The 22,544-nt window shown below is 54.9% G+C and overlaps 1 protein-coding gene across 1 annotated transcript in view; it reads left to right on the forward strand.

The window, feature by feature from the left end:
• ZDHHC14 (zinc finger DHHC-type palmitoyltransferase 14) overlaps window positions 1-21,722 on the forward strand; it is a 139,534-nt gene extending 117,812 nt beyond the window's left edge. Inside the window, exons 7-9 of the mRNA XM_036247852.1 lie at window positions 7,867-7,976; window positions 13,191-13,293; window positions 20,643-21,722. Of these exons, the coding sequence (XP_036103745.1) occupies window positions 7,867-7,976; window positions 13,191-13,293; window positions 20,643-20,996 (567 nt within the window). The 3' untranslated portion in view covers window positions 20,997-21,722. The remainder of the gene's footprint in view (window positions 1-7,866; window positions 7,977-13,190; window positions 13,294-20,642) is intronic.
• The last annotated feature ends 822 nt before the right edge of the window (window positions 21,723-22,544 follow it).

A 22,544-nucleotide genomic window follows, 5' to 3' on the forward strand; every position in this document is an offset into this window, starting at 1 on the left:
TCCCAGTCTGCACCCTCAGCCCCACAACCTCTGAAGTACGTTCCATCCAAAGGGGGCAGAGCAGCCATGGGGTCAGGGTGATTTGTTCTTCTCAGCAAACATCTGTCGATGCCAAGATCTGAGCTATGACTGATTTCTTAAAAGCAGAGTAAGTCTTAAGCGTTCTAAACAAGTCAGAGAAAGCACAGAGGGGTGTGGAGCCCCAGAGGACGTCCTGCGGGGACTCTGGGAGGCGCTGGCTGGTGGCCTTTGCACGGGGCTTGGAGAGCGGGTGGAGTTCTAACGGGGAAGGAGAGGAGAGGCCTCAGGCGGGCGCCATCCCGAGCAGGGCCCCGGGCACATGGAAAGACAGACGGCCTCACGGGCATTGCTCTGTTTCAGTGGAATTTGGTAGAAGGCCTGGAGCAGGCCAGGTGCCCACAGAAAGGAAGGACACCATCGGCCCGACAGAAAATTAACCAGGGCAGCGCAGGTCTTCGGGGCCCATCCCATCTGATACCTGTTGATCCTCAGAAAGACCCCAGAAAACTGGTAGGACAGGTGTCCCGAGTTCTCTTCGAGCTGGCCCGGCCCTGAGAGGTTCGGTGACCCCAACTTATGCCCTGCAGTCCCACTGGACCACCAGCTGCTCTCTCCACCCAGGGAGCGGAGGTCCCCCCCCACCCCCCTCCCAGCCTGATGGAGTCAGTTTCCCAAAGAACCAGCATTAGGTTACGTCTCAGAGGGTCACCAAGTGGGGCAGAGGTGGTTTGGTTTTTAGATCACCCAAGTCATACAAGAACAGAGTCTCACCTTAAAAAATTTCAACTGATCAGAGAGGTAAGAGAAAAAAGGAAGTGCTGTTCTCGTCTCTTCCCCAGCCTTCTGTGGGAACCCCTTCCGTGTCCGTGGTCTTTCCAGGAGCTCTCCTGAGAGTGTGCGCACGTAGGTGTGCTTTCCAGCACAGACCAGGGTGCGGGGGAACCGCCTGTCCCTAAGAGACACCGCGCTCTGCATCGTTCTGCAGCCTGATTGGTAGATATTTCCTGGAGGCATTTCCATGTCAACATGTACGTCTGCTTCATTGTTTAACCGCGTTACAGAATTCCAGAGCACAGGCGACCCACAGTGTATGCTTGATGGATATTTAGATTTCTTTATTCTTCACTGCTCATAAAATGGGGTAGTGGGTTTTTTTGTACGTATTTCTTTGTGTGTGAGAGTTAGTATTTCTCTAGGATTAACAACTAGATGTGGAATCGCTGAGTTGAAAGTTAAGCATATTTTAAATGGGTTGTACCTGCCAGACTGTCTCCTAAAGAGACTGTACCAGTCCGCCCTACATCTTCACCCACACCGTGTGTTACCAGGGCTGCGATTTTCGCCAGTTTGATGGGCTGAGAAAAATTCATTGTTTTAATTTACACTTTCTGGATAATAACTGCCTTTTACATTTTTCATGTTTGTTGACCTTTTTTTTTTTTTCTTACCACAATGTGCCAGTTCATTTTTAAGCTGGGCTATTTGCTCTTTTTCTATTAAGATGTTCTTTATGTAGTCTCAGAAATAACCTTTTAAACATTTCGCCAATATTTTTCTCCCAGTCTGTCACTTACCTGTTAACTTTACTTTTTTACGCAAAAGTATTAAATTTAGTACTGAAATCAGTCTATAAATCATATTCTACATGGCTCCTAGGCCTTGTGCCTTATAACCTCATCCCAAACTTATACAAGCGATTCCTTCACTTCCCTCTGATACCTCCCTGGGTTGTTTCCTGTGTTTGGCTCAGGGATTTAGCTGCAGAGTAATTCTGTGCGTGTGGCGCAAGGTTTGTTTCGGCTTCTTTTTCTCAGATGTTTAGTGAAGGGTCTCAGTACGGCTTGTTATTCTAGTCTAGCAGTTCTCAAATATTTTAGTCTCAGAACTCTTTTACACGCTCAAAAATGATCGAGGACCCCAAAGAGCGTTAGTCAGATAGAATATATCTGTTCCCGTATATCGTGTTTAAAACCGAAGCAGAAGATTTTGAAACAAGAGGCACAGGAGTGAGGACACCTGACCTCATGCAGCCCTGGAAGAAGGGAAGGGTGAGGGGAAACTGGGAAATAATGTGTGGGTGCCGACAGGAAAAGAGTTTTGACCTGGAGGGTCCCTGAAAGAATCTCGGGGACCCCGCGGGCCACCCATTGAGAACCAGCCTCCTCCTCCGCCGATTTGAAATGCCCCCTCTGTGCCTGGGCCCACGTGTCTGTTTTGGCTTCTGTCCTGGTGCTGCTCCTGCCTTGTTCTGTTTACCAGAAAAGTCTTCTCTGTGGGGCTTTCTTTTTTCAAAATCTCTTCCTTTTTCTTGTACATTTTGACTCGTTCCATTTTTCATATTCCAGTGGAATGTTGATTAGAATTATAGTGACTTCATAGATTGATTTGGGACAGATACACCCCTTCACTGTGGTGTAAAAGCATGCCGGAGAAAAGGGGCTGAGGTCCCCTCGGAAGGGTCTCCGCGACTCTTCACTTCCAGAGTGTCCACCATGTACATCAGCACAAAGTCAGCAGCCCCCGTCCCAGATACAGTGATGGGCACTCAGGTGACGGGCACAAGCTGTGTTTCCCTAACTCTAAGGATTATGGGTTCATCTAATTCATGAGGATAATATGCCAACAAGTTCCTGAGCTCAAATATCTAAAAGCGTTAAGTGCTGGTGTAGACATTCAGTCTAGAGGACAAAGGGGCATGTCTCTGATCGCTGCCCTCCCATCAGAGATGTTCCTGTAAGTGAGCAGTGCCCATTTGACTGTCATTTTTAAGGGAAAAAAAAAAAAGAAATGATTCCCCACAGATCTAGTTCTTGTGTTTAAATATCAGAACCCAAGACAGAGAGCTGACACAGAACGAGATGCAGGACTCGGGGCACATGCCTGGTGTGTGGGCTCAGAGCAGTGTCCCTCACACCCGTGGCACCCAGGGCCTCGAGGCCGAGCCTTGGACTTCAGCCTCCCCTGGCCATTGTGAGATCTGGGCGATTTGGGTCAATGAGAAAACCCACATGAAACACACAGACTTTTTAATAAACTGTCCTCCGGATTTGGCAGTAGGCAAAAAAAATCAGGTCATGAGCCCGACTGCTGGAATGTGAAGAGACAGGCAGTGACGTGTGTTGCAGACAAGTTCTTCACCCAGGTGGCTCTGGGGCCGCGGGACCGAGGACAGGTTTGCTGTCACAGCATCTCAGCCTGGAGCTGCGAGGTCTGAGGCCCCAGAGTGATGGCCTGCCATGTGGCGCTGTCATGGTGGGGACCCTGGGAAGGATCCTTCCCTCCCAGAAGTCTGCAGACCAAGTTCTAGTCCCGGGTTGCCGTGAACTGCTGTGTGAGCTCTTAGAAGTGGTTTGACGACTCAGCCTCAGCTTCCTGTCTGAAATGACAGGATCGGAATAAACCAGGACACCTCCACTTGGGGGTCAGTGTGAACCCATGGAACAGGGTCGGGAGTTTTTAAGCCTCCTGAAGTTATAAGAAAGAATGTGTGTGTGTGTATTTTTTCTGAGAAAAAGCGGGAACAGAGAAAGGTTAAAAAGCATTGGTTCCATGTTGTCTCACTTTTATGATTCTCCAAATATCGAGGTATCCTCACCTCACCATTCTGCCCAGTTCTGTGTCCACATCCCTGCACGGCCATCTGCCCTTGGTTACCTTCCCGGGGCGGACAGATCCCTGTCCCCTCCCTGCCCGCAGCTCCTTCCTCCCAGCCGCCTCCTGCCCTGGGACAGGCTGGTCAGGGAGGCTCAGCAAGCACTTGTGGGACTGTGCAGAGGCCAGTGGAGGCGCAGCTGCCCGGCACCACTTTGTGTCCTTGTTCAGTTTCACAGTCGGCGAGTGAGCCTCCGGGCGCAGCACCGGGCGCCAGGGGAGCTGGGAGGGGACAGGCCGCGGCCGCAGTGGTACCTGCTCGGACGGGAGCGCCTCTCTGAGCGGTAAACCCAGTGCTTTTAAATTGGCTCCTGGTGCAGTGGGCGTCTCCTCTCATCTTTCTGTGTAGAAAATCAGTTGGGGGTTTGTACACATTTAAGAGAAATGTGTATTATTCTCACTCTGGCAGACAGACAGTGTCTAGCTGTTGGGTCCGAGGGGGTGTTGTTCAGGTGCTTGCGCCGCAGTCAGAGTGAATGGAGGGACGGGCTCCTCAGCTGCCGCAGGTTCAGGAACCCCTGACGAGGGTCCCCCAGCAGAGGGGGGATGGGGAGCCTAGAGCCACCTGCCCCTCAGCGAGAACTAAGAAAGCAGCCGGCCCACGGCGTGTCTGCCGTGCCGGCAGAGCCACACCCCAGGGTTCAAGTCCTAGCTCTGCTGTTTCTCAAGCAAGTTATTTAACTGCTCTCTGCCTCAGTTTCCCTGTCTGTCAAGTGGGAACTGTGCTTCTCACTGGGCTGGTCTGAGGATTAAGTCCGTCCCTGTGAAGCCTTTGAGTGGCACCTGACACGCCTGTGGCTCCAGCCATTGTTAGGACTGGTGGTGACTGTCTCTCCAGACTCGGGGAGAAGCCAGAGTGGGCCGCAGTTTGCACCCCATGAATTCATGTCATGGTGACACCGCGGTGGGCTAATGGGGCTGCACTCTGCTCTTTACGGAACGGTTCCGAGACATGAGACATCAGTACAGAAGCTGCATTTTGCTGGTGTTGCACAAAGCCTTTAAAATCCCACGTCCACCGGCAGAACGATGCCTCCTTGTGGGGGTGATTGTGAGCGCCTTGCAAAGAAACAGAACATGGGCAGCGGCCACTTCAGCTGCTGTCATTCGCCTCCACTGTGACGCCAGTTTTCTGTGGTTTGCACCCAGGAATGTTACGTGCATTGGGGCATCACCTGGGGCATCGTCCTCCTACCAGGGGAAGCTTCTGGCCTACGGAGTAGTTCTGAAATCTAAGTTCGGCTCTTCACGTGCTGTTCAGTGGATACATATTTGCTTCGGTTTTTCCATGCTGTCTTTTGTACCCTTGACCTTTCTCGCTTGGTTTGATGTGTCTCCGATCTCTCCAGCATTTGTCTTTCTCCCGCCTGTGCGAGTCATTGCCACCTCCCTGCACCGTCTCCCTGACCGTCTGCCCCGGTGTGCCCGGCCTGGCCCCTGGTCCACACCACCTCTGCTTTCACACCAGCGTGGGGCATGACTCCCACACGGCCGGCCTCTTCAGTCTGTCCTCTCACGGGGTGGGGAAGAGGTTGGGAGAAGGGGCATCTGTGAGTCCTGACCTGTCGGAACGCAGTTGAGAATGAGACCATCTTGCTACATAGACCACTGCCCGTGAGTGCCCTTGTGCGCACCAGGCCTCCCACCATGACCATTTGCCCACCAGGGTCACCCTGGGAGAAAGGAAGGGGCTGCTCGGGGTGGCAGCCCTGGGTAGGGGTCTGCTTCTCTGCCCTCTCTGTTCCCCCACCGCCCTCTCTCCCCACCCACGTTTCTCTGCTTCTCTGAAACGCCACCTTCGTTTCCCCTCTCCTTCCTCCAGGAAGGGGGCCGGCTGCTGGGCCTCGGCTGTTTTCCTCGCCAGCCGGCACCGAGACGTTCTCCTCCTCCGGGGAGGTCCTCGTAACTTCAGGCTGGTGCTTTTCTGTGCCTTGCAGTTTCTGGAAGTTTTGATCTTAGAACAGTAAAGCATTTGGGGCCCCCCCAGAGCAGCCCAGTGGTGTACCCTGATGCTGACCGTCGGTCAGCAGGCAGGCACCCCTTCATTTCATCTGACGCGGCGAGTCATGGCGCTGCCTGGGTGATGTGTTCGTTTCTTGGTCTGAAGGTGATGTATTACAGTGTGATCCATGGCTTCTGTCCGTGGGGGCATTAGGAAACACGAGTATTTATTGTCTCTGGACTGTAATTTATTGTCGGGGGAGGCATGGTGTAGATTTAAATTCCCAGACCTATGAAGGATTTGTTTCCTGCGAAACATCTGTATCCTGTAAATAGTGCTTTATAAACATTTGTGGAACCGAAAATCTCTCTAGTCTTTTCGAGTCGCCACACTCCTGGTAGGTTTATGTGTCCTGTTGAAGAATGCCACCCCTTTTTCTCCTTTGGTCGTAACACATCTTATGAACTGTCTGTCCCCCAGGGCCTAGTGAGCATCCAGGGTTCACAGCCTTCTATGTCAGGGTTGGCTAAGGGGCAGGGAAAGGATCCCCCTAAGTAAAGCTGACCCTCACCCCGATGCCACTCTAAGAAATGTCCCCACCGGTTCAGAAGCCCATGCTGGGAGCAGCAGCCACCCGCGTGTGCAAGGGCTGCCCAGGAGAGAGAGCCATGGAGACAAACCCTGCCCGGGTACAGCCACCCAGGTCAGCCCTGCGACAATCCACTCACAGCCTCCACATCAGGTGGGTTAGAAACCTGTGGGTACTATAAGCCTCAGCACTCAGAAGCCAAATTAGAGTCTGCGATTGAAGTGACATTCATTAGTGAGTTTTGCATTGGAGGCCAGGGCCACTGCCAACCCCAGCGGCCTGGTTCTGGTGTCACTGCCACCGCGGGTGGTCAGGTGGAGGAGCCCATGAGGAAGCCAACGGGTCACCATCAGGGAGCCCACCTGTCACTTACTGAGCGAGAGTGCTGCGTGGGGGCACGCCCGCCCGAGGTCCCTCCGGGTAGGGAGAGCACCCGTGGGAGGCTAGGTGGTCCCGAGGCCTGAGCGAGTGGCTGTGGTGTTTCCCATCCCAACCTCACGCCGTCCTCCCGTCATATCCTTGACTCCGGGTCACCGTGCTGGAGGCCGTGGTGTGCTTCTTCTCCGTCTGGTCTATCGTTGGGCTCTTGGGTTTCCACACCTACCTGATCAGCTCCAACCAGACGACCAATGAAGACGTAAGTCCTGGCCGTGCGGGCCCGGGTGTGTTCTGCAACCGAGGGGGGGAGGGGACGTCAGGAGCCGAGGTCTCCGTACACCCCCTCCCAGATGGGAGCCTTTGGGGGGCAAAGCCTCGCATCTGTCACACCCCAGCTCCCTGTCGGAAGTCTCCTTGTCATCTTGCTTTCTGACCACGTCAGTTAACTGGACACTACGATCAGCCAAGTGACCCCCAACTCCAGCCTTGCGGAGGGCATTCTGTTCTGTTCCTTTTCAGTACTTGTGTGAGCACTCGACCCCTCCCCTGAAGGGAGACCAGGGCAGGCTGGCATCTCGGAGCAAAGAGCTGCCTTCCAGAGTTAACGTCTCCGCATCATTTCTGGAGGTCACCAGACCCAAAGTCAACTTCTGGGCGGGACCGTCTGCCTGTGCTTGTGGACGGAGAGGGGCATGAAGACAGGAAACGTCGTGTTGGCAGTGTCCCTTCATGAGCCTGTGCTCTCTGCTGTAATGTTGAGGCCGGCAGCCTCCGCAGCACACGGCTGGGATTCAGTCCCGTTGCCTGCGGGCTTGAGGGACCAGTGCTGATGAGATGCTCGAGTAACGGGAATGTTAGCGCATCGTTCATGCTTGGGAACTGTGGCCTTGAGAACCTGCAAGATGATTCTGGCAACACCGTGAGGCCAAACTCAGACAGGCTGTGACTTGGCAGTTAGGGGAGCCTCGCCACCCATTCATGGAGTCACCATTTTAGCACCGGAAACGTGGGGGGGAAGATCTCAGGGGCTCGTGGGAGCTGGCCTTCTGTGTTATGGAGTAGAAATGAGGTTGCCCCCAGAGAGTGTTGCTTTCTCCCTAATCTGACCTGCTGTTGGGGGGTATCTCCAGGTTTGGGAGAAAGGCCAGTTTCCCTGGGGAAAGGTCTCGGTTCTCCTGCCGACGAAATGAGTCAAGAGTGCGTACCTCTTATGGACTTCTGGTCCATTTCTCTCAAACTGTGGCCTTGGTGTGAAGGATACTGTGTCACTGTCTTTCTCTTTCAGATTAAAGGATCTTGGTCAAATAAAAGAGGTAAAGAGAATTACAACCCCTACAGCTACGGAAATATCTTCACAAATTGCTGTGTGGCCCTGTGTGGGCCCATCTCTCCAAGGTGAGGTTCCGAAAGCGCCGGGCCCTTCACCAGCCTTAGGCGAGTACACACCCTGGTGAGTGAGCAGCGGCCTCGCCAGGGAGCGGCCTGTCCCTGCCGCAGGACGGGCCGCGCTGTCCACTCGGTACCACGGGGACACAGACTCAGTGAGAGAGTCAGAGAGACCTGGCTGTTGGTTCTGTTAGGCTTAACCCCTTCTTGGTTCTTCTGCTGAATTTGTGTCAAGTTCGGGAAAAATCCCCTAAGGGTCCAATAGGGAAACTGAGGCATGTGACCTCATTAATTACGGAAGGAGGTTGTGGGCCCGTGGTGAGCAGGGAGCTGAGGCAGCGCAGTAAGGGGACCAGGACACACATGCAGGAAGCAACGAGAAAACCTGGAGAAATGAGTGGTAGAGCTGAGGTGTCTCGAACGTAAATGCTAAAATAGTTCAGAGGGAGACCTGTGTGGCCTGGAGCAGTTGACACTGGTGATGAGAAGCCAACGATGATACTAACAAGGAAGCGGCCAACATTTACTGAACGGTGTTGGTTTCTGCTCTAAGCACTTACCTGTGTTACCTTTTAGAACCTCACGCTGTACCTGCGGAGCAGGTACTATTATATCCCATTCTGTGGATGAGGAAACTAAGGCACAGAGAGGTTAAATAACGTGGCCAAGATCACACAGCTAGTAAATGCTGCCCCGTCGGGACTCGAACCCAGCACCTGACATCGCAACCAGCGTGTGTGTGGGCTGGGGCATGCTGCCTCTGGTCAGAATTGCACAAGTCCACAGTCAGCTCTGGATTATTTGGAGTTACACCCACGCAGAGGGTTTCCAACAGATCAGTCAGTTATCAAAAATATTTATTGAGAGCCTTGGCCAGTTTGGCTCAGCAGTTAGAGCATCTGCGCGAGGACCAGTCTTGGGTTTGATTCCCAGTCAAGGACACCCGGGTTGCAGGTTCAATTCCCGGCCCTGGTGGAGGTGATGTGGGAGACAGTCAACCTATGTGTCTCTCTCACATTTATGTTTCTCTTCCTCCCTCCCTCCCTCCCTCCCTCCCTTCCACTCTCTCTAAAAAATCAATGGAAAGATATCCTTGGGTGAGGATTAACAACAACAACAAAATTTATTGAGCAAGTACTCCAGGCATCTAGAGTGAGTTCCCAAGCCATTACTGCCTCCTTGCTTAAGTCTCTAAATGTGAAATGGAAAGAAACCACAGAAGTCACAGGGTCGCCTCCAAGGCCGGCCCACTGTGCACTGGGACCCCTGGCCAGTCACCGCTGACGTGCTCAGGAATGCAAACTTAATCTGATTGTCAGCCTCCACGAAACATTATAGGGAAGTAAGAGCGACCCCCCCCCCCCCCCCCCGCCATAGAAAAGGAAAAACCAAAGGATATAGTCCAAGGCCGTTTAGTAATTGCTCCTGGGTTATTGTTATTGGTGCTGTTGGGTAACTGGATCTTTTTCCAGTTTGGGCCTAGAAAGCTGGGGGTCCATAGACCTGCCCCTCACTGGCCTCCCCTGAGGAGGGGCTGGCGGAGGGGAAGCCGAGGACCCTGGGTGGAGGAGCTGCTGTAGAAGGTGAGTCAGCTTGCCCGGGAGGGTGCCGGCCCTTCTCCAGGGCCCCCCTTGGGGTTCTTTAGGCCAGAAAAACCCTCAGGAAAGGCTTGGTTTTCATAGTTGAGCTTGAGTTTCCTGTTGGTGTGTTTGTTGTGGTTGGTGAGAGCAGGGCCTGGAGGCGGATAAGAAGCCAGAGAGACCTGGGCAGGCATCTTCCCTGTGTCTGGAACACGTCTGAATCCAGGAGAATTTACAAGTCTCACATTCTGTCCAAATCTCTGTTCTTGTTCCCGAGTCTTCGGTTTCCACTTGGCGCTGCTTTGTCAGATCAGCCTTGTCACAACCGAAGCCATTTCTCCCACAACGGGATTAAAATTGCTGTTTTGGCCGAGTTGGGGCTGTATTCGTTCCAAAATCCAAGTCCCTCCCCTCTGAACCACTTGGATTTCACAGGGACCACGGCCCTCTGCCCTGGGCCGCAGGCCCCACAGAGCTGGCCGGACGGAGTGTTGTCTGTCCTCCCCTTGTCTCTTCCTTTCTCCTCTCTCCAGCCTCTCCTGGGCCCTCTGGCCCACCCGCTCAGCAGTGTCCCTGCTTCAGAGGGGGTGAGGGACCACCTGCGTGCCCAGAATCATGCCCTTGAGCTACCTCTAAAACATTTTTTTTTTTAATCCTCACCCAAGGATATTTTTCCATTGATTTTTTAGAGTGGAAGGGAGGGAGGAGGATCAGAGTGAGAGAGGCACATCAATTGGTTGCCTGCCTCCCGCATGATCCCAACTGGAGATCAAACCTGCAACCCAGGTAGGTGCCCTTGACTGGGAATTGAACCCGAGACCCCTCGGACCACGGGCCAATGATCTAACCACTGAGCCAAACCAGCCGGGCCCTGAAACGTTCTTAAGCAGCGTGACAACGTGCTCACGAGAGCGTGTGAGTGTCTTCCTGTTCGCAGGGAGAGCTACAGACCACGTTCTGCTCCTTGCGGTGTTCCCAGGTGTGGGGACAGCAGGGTGGGAATGGGGGTCCTCGTACAAGTCTGGCAGGAGGAATAAAAAATTGGAAAGACGTCAGATCCCAAGGTGCGTTCAGGTCAGGCCCTGTGAGGCAGCACTGTGGGTCAGCCAGTCGTAAGAATTCACTTGGCCACCATCACTGAGCACAGCTGTGGGGCAAAGCCTGGCGGGTGCGGGGGATGCGCGGGAGAGAGCGTGCGGGTTCATGGGCCATCCAGACCCATTGATGGCAAGTCCCCACAGTGGGGGAGGGGCTGTGAGGGAGGGCTGGTGCAGGTTCAGGGGACAGCTGGGCGGGCTTCCCGGAGGAGGCGGCTCTCCATGATGTATCCTAAAGGATGAGCAGGAATTAGGAGAAGGGCACTGTGCGAGGACAGACAGAGGCAGGAGCACGCGCCAAGGCCCAGAGGTCAGAGGAGAGCCCGGCTTGTCAGTGGAGCAAGAGTGAGGGCCAGGGAGGGGAAGGCCAGAGAGGAGACGCAGGGAGCACAGCCAGATCAGGAGGGCCCGTGACCGCCGTGAGGACCAGAATGCCAGTCTTGGGTGGTAGCTGGGACATGAACCAGGCTGAACACACAGGATGCAGGTCGAAGGCTTTATTGTTCCTCCCTGCTGCCCCTTCAGACTCTCTTGATGACCTAGTTCTTTTTCTGCTCCTGGATGAAATCCCCTGCAAGTCCCTTAATTTCTCCTGTCACTTAAAAGAGAAAAAAAGGACTCATGGCACTTTCATTTCCTCCAAAATAGTGTCATTTCAGTGAATCAGAACTCCAAAGTTCATTGAAGGTCAATACTTTCCACCCTGGGTTGGGATGTGTGTGTGTGTGTGTGTGTGTGTGTGCGTGAATGTGTGCACGCACTAGATGCTTTATTGTTTTTCCCTTCATTTCATTTTCTCCATCACTGTTTATCCCCCTATACCCTCTCCCACCTCCACCCCCACCTCACAATCACCACACTGTTGTCCAAGTCCATATGTTCATTGTATGTTTTGAGGGGATACAATTCAACCCCCGACATGTACCTTGGAGCCAACTCCACACTGGGTCTTTCCACGTCTGGCTGCCCCTCGCCTCACCCACCAGCCCCGGCCCCGGCCTCCTGGTGCCCTTCATCGGCAGGGTCGGGTGACTCCAATGCTTCCCTCTGTCTTCTCTACCCTTGGACACTTGGTTCGAGAACCGCTTGACGTCCTGAGGGGGGCCAGTGCCTCCCTTTGACAGATGGAGGCTCCTGGTGCCTGTTGTTTTTCCTAAACTTCTGAGGATTCAGCTGAAACTAAGCAGAGAGAGTTCTGTTCCAAGATCCCGTCACAAGCATTGTTCAGTGGCTTGGTGTTCCGTCGAGAATGCCGAAAGGCAGTCGTTAGATAATGACGCCCGTCTTCTGAGAGCCAGACTGCCCGGCGGAGCCCGCAGCCCGCCCGCGCAGGGGGTGCACTAATGCTGTCTCGCAGAAGCCGCTGGAGTGTGGCCTGAGCCCCCGCCGTGGGGGCCACAGCAGGTGTGCCCACTTCTTAGCCGAACTCCTGTTGCCCTTTGCAGTCCTGCCCTTAGACTCAAGGTCGACGCTGAGCCCTCGCTCAAGGCAGCTCTTTCGAAGGCAAGGGAAGGCTGCCCCCCACCTTCTCGCTGGGCCGCCGCCCATAGAGCACAGGAAGGGTGTCTTTAGGAACCTGGATCAGAAAACCCATCTGTGGGACACAGGACCATGTTCATTTAATCAACAAGCTTTGCTCAGCGCCTCCTGGCCGTCGGTTGTGGAGAGACAATGATTAAGGAGACTCCATTCTTGCCCTGGTGCAGCCCACACCCCATGACAGGTGCCACAGGATGGGACACAGGTGCCCAGGATGGGACACAGGTGCCCAGGGGACTCTGCGCCCCAGATCCTCTGGGACCAGAGGTGGGAGAAACGGGAGCTTGCAGGCTGCTCGACCCGACTGTATAAAGTCACTGTGACACCAGGCAGGCAGGGAGGTGTGTCGCTAGGAGAAGCCAGAGAAGGACGAAAGCAGGTGCAGGGACAGACCACGGGCTGCGGGGCTTTTGAACCTGGCTGTGAAGAACAGACAGTGGCGGGAAAGGGAAAGTGACTTTGGGTAAGAAAAACACAGTTTGAATGAAAATCCAGAGCTGGCAAAGCGCCCAGCGCACAGCCCCAGGCAGGTGGCTTCTGGTGGGCACAGCGTGCTGGCGCTTGGCGGGCCCAGACCCGACTGCGGAGGGAACGGCCTACGGGCGTGTCTGTGACGGGGACGTGGACTTAAGGCTGGAGAAGAAGTTGGGACAGGCACATGAGGCCTGAAGGCCGAGCACGGGAGCCTGGATGTGATCGTGGGTGATGGAGCGCCTCGAAGCTGTGCCAGCCGGAGGGTGACAGGACCAGACTGGCCATGGGGGCCATGGGCGGAGGGCAGAGGCTGGTGGGCCTGAGGCCAGCGGGCGAGGCGGGGGCTGCAGCCCATGGCAGGGAGGGAACAGATGCTCTAGGCATTTGAAGGAGCAGAAGTGACAGTTTGGTACCTGACCACTGACGGTGAGTAGAGGTATATTCCAAGGTGTCTGAGGAGGGACCCCAACGTTGATGGCATCGTTGGCTTTCTCCTCACTCCCCTTCTCCTGTACTGTCGCTTTCTCTTGCAGCCTCATTGACAGAAGAGGGTACATCCAGCCTGACACACCTGAGCCGGCCGCGCCCTCCAACGGGCTGGCGGCGTACGGGGCCACAGCGTCACAGAGCGACATGGTAGGTGCTGCCTGCCGTGGGCCCGCTCCCTGCAGAGCTTCTCTCCGCTTCTGTGCTCACTAACCCAGCAGCAGCCGACGCCAGGGGCTGGGAGGCTCGGGCAAGGGGCAGGGGGCGTGGCCGCCCGGTGACAGGTGTGTTAGGGGTTGGAGGGGGAAGGACACACAAAACCTCTTCCAGAAACAGCTTGCGGTGTCTCTGATGAAATGCCCCTTCCGGGGGCCACAGTGCCGTGTGGGGGTCGAGATCCTGCTGCCCGAAGCAGGGCTGGCTGGCTGGACAGCCCCATGTCCCATTCTGTCCCTCTGCCTCGGTCTGTGCTGACTCCCCCTCTTGAGTGTGCGGTGGATGGCGGGCGCTGTCTGTCTCCCCACTTCCGGCCAAATCTCAGACCCGCCACACAGGCCCTCGTGCGGTAATCAGACCAGGTGTCCTCGCGGGGAAGCTGACCGGAGCCGCTGCAGGGCGAGCGCGGCTGTGCCAGGCCCGAGGCAGGCTCTCCAGTCTGCAGGGGGACTCGGGGCAGGGCGGGGCTCTCCACGGCCCGGGCATCGCAGCCTGGCTGGCCTGTGGTCCCCGTTTATCGGGAACAGAGTTCCCGAAAGAAGCTCTGTGTTTCTGAGCAGCTGGGTCCCCCACAGCAGAGCTCCGGGGTTAGGGTGCCTTCCAAGGTCGACCGGGAATGGGCCTCCCGGGCACAGGTGTCTGAGGACACAGGACTGCAGGGTGGAAGCCAGCTGTCTCCACTGGGCTCAGGGAAACCACCCAGTCCCCCTGATCTTCTGCTCTGTTTACAGACAGGGAAGTGAGGCCCCAGCCCCCCGCAGAACTTTCTGGGCTTGTTGGGAGTGGTATTTCGTTTGTGTTGTTTTGCTTTGCTTTGCTGATAATCCGTCGTCTTTGGAAGAACGTGCGTGTATCTCAGTGCTCGTCACTCCACTCCATGTAAGCCCAGGACATCTTGTTCTGTGTGCACTCGCCCCCACACATGGCCCTTGAGGGTCACCCTTCTTATTTTTCAGGGGAGGAAAATGAGGACAGAGGGAGTAAAGAGACAGGCGCACAGGAAAGAGAGAACGTTTATTGGGAATCAGCTGTGTTCAAGGCATATGATTGGAGGCTCGTTTAATCCCAAACCAACAGTGGGAAGTGGGCATGCTTGCCTCTCCCTGTTACTTTGTAAGCCGGGAGAGGTGGGTCACCTACCCAAGGGCACACAGCCTTTGACTCGTGGGTCCAAACCCAGTCTGAGGACTCTACTGCCCACGCTCCGTCATGTGCTGCACCCTTCAGGGGCACAGGCCTGGAGACAAGGGTGTTCAAGCCTGAAGTCCCTCACTGTCTGCAGGTGCAGGACAGAAGTCGTGTTAGGACAGAGCTCACCGGAACTGCCACCACAGCACCCGTGATCACTTCTCTGTGTGCACAATCGCTGGTCTATTCAGCAACTCTTCTCAAGTCCCTCCTGTGTGCTGAGGACTCGACCAGGCGCAAGGGATGCACAGTTTGTAGGGTACAGTCCCCCTGCCCTCGAGGTCAGCAGTCCGGGGACAGGACACAAAGGAATATGTGAAGAAAAGTATTACGAAGCTTCACCAGAACGGACCACTGACAAATGTGGTTCTTACCAAAACTGATGAACATGTGTTAGTTTCACCCCGTGACTCCCCTAATTCTTGCTCTCACCAAGCTCTGCAGTTTCTCGAGATTTAAAAATAAAAAAATAAAGACTTTCTTGAAGGTGTTAACACCACCGAGCGACTTTAGGTCAAGGTAGGATGGGACACAATTCGTTAAGTTGTCAAATGTTTATTGAGCATCTACTACCCGCCTCTGTGATAGTCACAGAAGGCAGGTTTAACAGGACGTGGGGTGCTGTTTCGCCCCATGTGGTTAATCAGCGTCACCAGCTACTGCTGTGCCTGCGGGGGTCCAGCCCGTCTAGACCTGCACTGGATTCCAGCTCAGGGCATACCCGCTGGGCACGACTCACCAGGGAAGGGTGGGATGCGATTGCTTTTCCTGTGGAAAAGCCACCCCCAGGTAGCCAGTGACCCCGAGGCACTGGTCTGTGATGCCATACGGATTATTCAGAGGCTAAGGAGAAGTATGTGCGGTGGGTGGAGAGGTTGCCATTGGTAACCCTTATAGTTCAGTTCAGTGTGGCTCCCTTTCAGGGCATCAGCTCACCTCTGACGACGCTCAGGAAACCTAAGCCCCCTGCCCCCCTCTCCCCTGTGCCTGGACGACAGTGTGCTCATAGCAGAACTCTCCGCGCACAACCTGAAAAGTCAAATACTGCGAACGAAAGAAGCACATTTAAATGATCGCGTTCACAGAAGAATGAAAAGGAAGCTCCCCTCCCAACCCACCTTCTCGGGACATTTTCAAAGTCTGTAGTGTTTCTGTAACTGTAAGAGACAAGACCCCAGAACTCGGCTTCGTAGGCAGGCAGCAATAGACAGTGCCCAACATTCATACATTTAGACAGAATTGGAGCAAACTGAGTGAATAATTTTATTCATTCTTCATGTGTATAAAGAGCGTCTGGCAAGCTGCACGCTCAGCTCTCAGTGGCCTTTCCCCTGTGTCCGAGGCCACTGCGGACCTGGAGTCAGTGCGGGTGAAATGCAATGTGCTCCGACGTGAGCGACTGTATTTGAACGTCTGCAGAAACAGAGTAAATTATCTCGGCCGATTTTCAGTGGTAACCGTAAGTGACGATGCCTGTGGCATTCGAACATCTGAAGCCATAAATCTCCGCAAGTTCAATGCTGGCGCTTTAGGCAGCAGCCCAGCGCCGTCCGGCGACTCCCTGCGGCCAGTACGAGTTGAGCTGCACAGAGCAGGGTCTTCTGGTGCCCACGCGCACACGTGAGCGGGTCGTGTCCTGTTCGTATTCAGCATTTGGGTGATTTCTGACGAGCGGAAAAGAGGCAAGTTCATGTGGTTCAACCGTGTATTTGATCGACAGGAACTTGTCAAGGGTCGTTGGAATGAAAACATGAGTTTGTCAGTTTCTGGTTTATAGTAATGAATTGTCCTTGTCCAGTGTCCTGGGGCTTGGTCCCCCACCCCACCCCGAGTGTGTAACTGGTTAGATACATTAAAATACTCCCAGGGCTTCTTGGTGTTGGTGCCGGGAAACAGGAAGCAGTGATGTCTCCCTCCACTGGATGAAGACAAGAGCCCTCATAGGAAGAGCCGGCAGGGGTGGGGGGAGGGGGGCAGGTGAAAGGTCAGGGTGAGAGGAGAACGGGGTGGGAAGGAAGAGGAGTGAGGAAAGCTGAGAGGAAACAACGGAGGGGAACGAGGCAAGCGGGTCTGTGGGGCCGAAGAGAAAGCCATCGAGCAGAAACGTCAACAAGAAATGAGCAGACGGGAATTAGGAGCAGAGGCAGACAGGAAGAGGTGTACGGACACCTGCTCATGTGTCATCGCCACGGGAACCCTGCGTGTCGGCCGTGTCCCCCTGAAGCTCTCGAATGGGCTGTGCCGCCAGGAGGTCTGTCTGCCCATCCCCCGTGGAACTTGGCCGTGTGCAAAATGAGGGAAAGCTCTGACCTTTGAAACATCAAATGTCTCCTGGTCATTGCATTTCTTCCAAGAAAGAGATGTTCAGAACATACAAAGTTAATATTATGAGAAATTAATTCCATTGCACTGTCCTTGGTTGAAATCCAACAGAATCCATAGCATCCCATTCCAGTGGCCAGCCACGAGCCACGAGGAGCCTCATGTGGGCAATGTCCTGTGGAAGAAAGCGTGGTCCCTGGGTACCCCAAGGGGGAGTGGTCTTCTAGAGGGAAGTCAGTTGAACACGCGAACTAGTCTCAAAGTTACGGGATACAAGCAGGATTTTGACACTCAGATTCATGGTTCCAGTAATTGTGCTCACTGATAGATCATTGTCATGAAGTGCTTTAGGCTACATTTTTTCTTTCACATTTTCAACGCCTTAGTTTGACCCTGGTGAACCAGAGAGCATTTTCGTCAGGGCCCGGCCACGAGGCTGGCCACGGCTTTGCTACAGTGTTAACGAGTTGGCCACAGGAATCACCAACGGTGTGCACAGGATGGGCCCACGGCCCCAGGGGCCTGAGGCATGCCATTCTGAGCCTTCTTTAAGGAAGAAAATATGCTAAACAAAACAATATGCAAGGAACAAAGCCTTGGAAGGTTCAAGCCGGGAGCCCTGGATGGAGGCATCGACCCCCAGAGTAAATTCGCCTGCAGGTGTGAGCTGTCTTCAGGTCAGCGCGGGGAACTTAGCGTCCTCTGGCCCTCATCAGACTCCATGTGGCTCTCGATGAACTCGGGCTGTCAGGAACTCAACAAACTGTTTGCAGCTGCGGTATTCCAGAAGGTTCTGACGGGTGCCCAGGAGCTCTGCCGCTGGGCGGGGCCTGAGGAGCGATTAGGGAAGAGGAGGAGGGTGAAGGACCAAGAGTGAGGGAAGAGAAAGTGAGTAGGGGAGAGGAGCCCCCTCCCCTCATCCTCAGGCCTCCCGCCCTCGCCAGGGTCCTCTAGCTCTGAGCTCTGACATGCGCCCTGTGAGTCTTCAAGAGCTGGTTCCTAAAGCAGGGCTGGTCCCTAAAGCAGGGCTGGTCCCTAAAGCAGGGCTGGTCCCTAAAGGAGGGCTGGTCAGTTCGTTTTCAATAAAAAGGCTTCCCTCAGTTCAGCAGAGACAACCGATCTGATTCACAAGTTCATCTTTCCCGGGAGCTGGGGGCACTGTGTGGACCGAGGAGTTAGGGTGGGCGAGGGCCCCAGAAGGGGAGGTTGACAGCAGGGTTCGGCCATCCAGGATGGGGCCTGGCCTCTGCCCTGGCCTCTCGGCCCCGGGGCCAGCGAGGGGCCTGCAGGGAGCTGTGCGAAGCTACAGGGGAGGAGGCAGCGGAGCAGCTCCCTCAGTGAGGAGACGGACGGTGCGATCACAGACGCCCTTTGCAAAGCAGTCTCGCCAAGGCCCTGGGGTAGTTCCCAGGGAGAGTTTCACCAGGAAGGTTGCTCTGGTCCACCTCTGCCAACATGCAGATGGACGGACGGCGCTGGAGAGCAGAGCGAGACCCGTGTGGACCAGAGCTGGCTGCAGCCCGGCAGCAGGAAGGACCCCTCCCCGAGCTGAAACCTCCCACAAGAGCAGAGAAGGCGACTCGGATGCCCTTTGGAACACGACCGCTGTGGCTGAAATGATGTGGGTGATGACTGGGGAGGTAACTGCGTTAAATGATTGTTCGCGCCTAACAGCCCCCTTCAACCAGCTGGTAATGGTGGGTTCATCGCATCGAAGAAGCCCCCCACTACCAGCCTTCTCCTACCCACCCCCCAGCTTTTCGGTGAGTTTGAAGATCCCTGGGCTGCAGTGAGGCGTAGAGACAACAGCCAGGATCTCCCCGGAGACTTGCCTTCCTCATAAAAGCTCCGTCAGGGTCTTTGAACTTCTAAACCCTGTAACTTGCTCAGACTACGGCTCTTCCACCTCTTTGTGGAGGCTTGGGGCGAGTAGGGGGTGGACTGCCACTCGTATTTGGGGGGAAAGCTCCTCTGGCTGGGAAGGACACGGGCACCCGAGCAAACGCGATGCAAAGCCCAAGGCGTTTTGACTTGGAGCTGTTTCCTGTCCTGAGGCTGCGCTTTGCGTGGGCCCCGTGGCTTCCTGCCTGGAGGCGGGGCAGTGGGGTAGTTGCAGGGGTGCCCGTCCCAAAGCTGCCAGGCACCCCAGTTCCGAGAAGAGAGGGAAGGGTAACAAGACAAGTCATGTTTGTTAAGCACCTACTGTGTACCCCATGTGTCGTGGAAAGAGGTTTGCAGCCCAGCAATCTGAGCCCCAAAGCCGGATCCCGCCCTTCGTTCCATCACGAGACTTGAGCAAACCACCTCGCTTCACACCGCGGGGTCTTCGCTTGTCAGGAGGGGAAACGAGTTTGTTCTCTGAACCGGAACATGGAGTGGAGCTCCTGGCTTCTCGCCAAAGTGTGGAGCCAGGGGTGTGTTCCCTGCTACCCCCACCGACAGGAGAAACTCTCACGAGTCACTGCAGAGTTGAGCTCCAGGGAAGGGTTCGGGCGGAGTCAGAGACCCGCAGGCCACCAGCCACATCCCCCTGGCCAGTGCATCAAGTGGAAGAAACGGTGCGAGGTGTACTGTGATTTCAAAACACCCAGAGGAGAGGGAAACAGCTTGTGAAGCGTGGCATTCTCTCTCGCAGACTTAAACGCCACCTTAGCTCAGTTAGTGGTTCCCGAGCGTGGTGACAGCTCAGCGGCGGGGCGTTCTGAGGCTTTTACAGGCAGTCTGATCAGACCCGCAGGGGCTTCTGCTGCCCCGATTTTTTTTCTTTTTTTGAAAACATACAAACTGTATCCCTTCAACTATTTTTACGTGCACAGTTTAGTGGCATTGGGTTTGCTCACATTATGATGCGATCACCACCACCATCCGTCTCCAGAACTCTTCACCTCACACAACGAAACTCCAAACGTTGAACAGGGACTTCCCATCACCCGTCCTCTTTGACCCGGCGGGCCTCATCCTACCTTCTCTCCCTGCGAGTGTGATTACTCTAGGTGCCTCACAGAGGGGCGATCGCGTAGGATTTGTCCTTCAGTGTCGGGCTCATTAGCATGGTGTCCTCCAGGTTCATCCGTGTTGTAGCATGTGTGAGGATGCCCTTCCGTATCGTGGCTTGGTAATAGCCCACTGTCCGTGTAAGCCACGTTCTGTTTATTCATTCATCAGCCGAAGAACACCTGGGTCCTTCCCACCTTGCGGTGATTGTGAATAATGCTTCTGTGAACGTGGGCCCCTGTATTTTTAAAACAGTCCAGTAAAAGTGGTTTTCAGCAAACAAGAAACAGCCACCAGACTGGGGCAGGTGGAAACGCCCATGACTCTGTCAGTGGGATGTTTTTATTTATATAATTTTTATTTAATTTTTTAAATTAAATGTTAAGTGGGCAAGTCCATGACGCATCGATGGGACTGTTTTGCAGTGAGGTCCTGTCTGAACAGGGGCCAGGGGCATGGTAGGCTGAGGCTGCACCTTGCTCCCCGGGCACTGTGGGGGACCGTGAGCTTCAGCAGCTTTTCAGGGTGCCAGGTGTTGGTGTTCACTGCATGCTGGGCGTCTCCTAATGAAACGGGCTACTGTGCACGCTCTCTGCCCTTGGCTGACTGAGGTGTCACTAACGAGTTTCTCTCTCTCTCGCATCCTGCCCTCCCCCTGCCCCCGTGCCCCTGCCCTCCCTACCCTGTGCCATCTCGTCTGGGCTCCTCTTTGCTGGCTCCCTCCTGCTGTCCAGTGCGACCAAGACCAGTGCATTCAGAGCACCAAATTCGTTTTGCAGGCCGCGGCCACACCCCTGCTGCAGAGCGAGCCCAGCCTCACCAGCGATGAGCTGCACCTGCCGGGGAAGTCGGGCCTGGGCACACCCTGTGCCAGCCTGACGCTCGGGCAGCCCACCCCGCCCTCCTCCATGCCCAACCTCACCGCCGAGGCAGGGCTCACAGACGTCCTACCTCTGAAAGAGGAGCACATGGGCCACCAGTTCCTGACCCCGGAGGAGGCTCCCTCGCCGCCCCGGCTGCTGGCCGGCAGCCCCCTGGCCCACAGCCGCACCTCGCACGCCCTGGGCCTGGCCAGCCAGGACTCTCTGCACGAAGACTCGGTGCGCGGCCTGGTGAAGCTCAGCTCCGTGTGAGCGCGGGGCCCAGCGGGGACGGGGGCTGCTCCCACAGCCACGTTCTCGTGACCCGGAGCCACGGTGGCGAAGACAACTTCAGGTCCTGGGCACAAGGACCACTTGCAGAGTAAACGGACCCCCTCTAACGACAGAGGCAGCAGGACCCAGATGCTTACAGCTTGGTTTCATTGGATTTTGCTTCGATTACAGCGAAAACAGAGACAGAGCTATTTCCAGGCATTTGGAATGTGAAGGGTGGGCCTGGGGCTGGGGGGCCTGGGAGCTGTGACCAGAGGCTCCGGGGAAAGGGCATGCCTGGAGGTCACACGGTCTGCTTGCTGCCCCTGTGCCTGACACGCGGAAGGTTTAGGGGACTCGTGGCCAGACTGAAATTGCACTTACGTGTTAAGCTACTAATATTTGAACTAGACATGCCATTCCATTTGTTTAATTAAAAAATCCCGGAAGGAAACAACGACCAGATGTGGATTTGCATGCCTCGCGGGTCTGTTTACGTGGTGTTGGTCTGCAAAGGGAGGTGCTGTGAATTTCCAAGTGCTGTTGACGGGAAGACGGTGCAAGAGACCCAGACAAATGCACAATGCCGTCACTCGCCAGTCTCTTCAGCGTAATGACAGCCGGGAAGGTGGCACCCGGGCTGCGGAGGGCTGCTGGGGTTTTATCAAATCAGGAATCCGTGAACTGTCTGTTCGGTAGTTAACCGAGGTATTGTGTGCACCACACCTGCCAGTCTTCACCGCCCTGTGTGGCCAGACTTCCTGTGGACAGCCAATAAAGTGACATCCTCTGTTATGTTTGGATCTGCGTGCAGTTATCCTTAACAGCTTACATGACAAGAGTCATCCTGGTGGCTGCGGAGAGTTTGTTCTTATCAAAGTATCCCTAGCCAGGAATGGTCCCAAAATAGCCAAAAATCAAACCCTTGAATTGTGGGGAATGTAAGAGAGCAGCTTCCCACCAGTTTTTTTTCTTTTCTTTCATCATCTCTTTTTGCACCGTCACAGTGCGACATGCTCCACACTCACAGGTTGTCCTGCGGCAGGTGATCTGCGGCACGGGGAGGGGGCAACGCTCGGGGACAAGGTGTGCCGCGGGGCCGTCTTCCCTGCGCTGCCTCGTGCTAATGTAGTACCAGAGCTCAGAAGGGTGACCTGCTACCCTAGTAAAGGTAACTAAAGAGGGGGCGACTCCGGGTTAAAGTGTGAGCTGAGATCATGTAGATCGTCCTTCTTACCTAGACACCCTTCAGAATGGAGTTAAGAAGATTAACTCCATTCACGCCCATTTGTCGTCTGGAGGGGAACTGGCTTTGTGCTCAGGGAGAAAGGCACTTCGTTGGCAGCTGCAGGGACTCAGCAGACTGTCCCTGCTTCTCTGCAGATGATAAATCCAGCAGCCAGATCGACTCAAGTTGAAAATCCTGCTCAGGCCCCCACAACCATATGAAAGACAAGACGCACTTGTCAGTGACACGAGAGGTCCCAGGTGATGTGCATGCATGGAACAGACTGTTTCATCTGAGAAAGAGCTGCCATTTCCATATAA

This window comes from Molossus molossus, unplaced genomic scaffold (genome assembly GCF_014108415.1).
Source record: "Molossus molossus isolate mMolMol1 unplaced genomic scaffold, mMolMol1.p scaffold_m16_p_8, whole genome shotgun sequence".
Classification (NCBI taxonomy): Eukaryota; Metazoa; Chordata; class Mammalia; order Chiroptera; family Molossidae; genus Molossus; species Molossus molossus.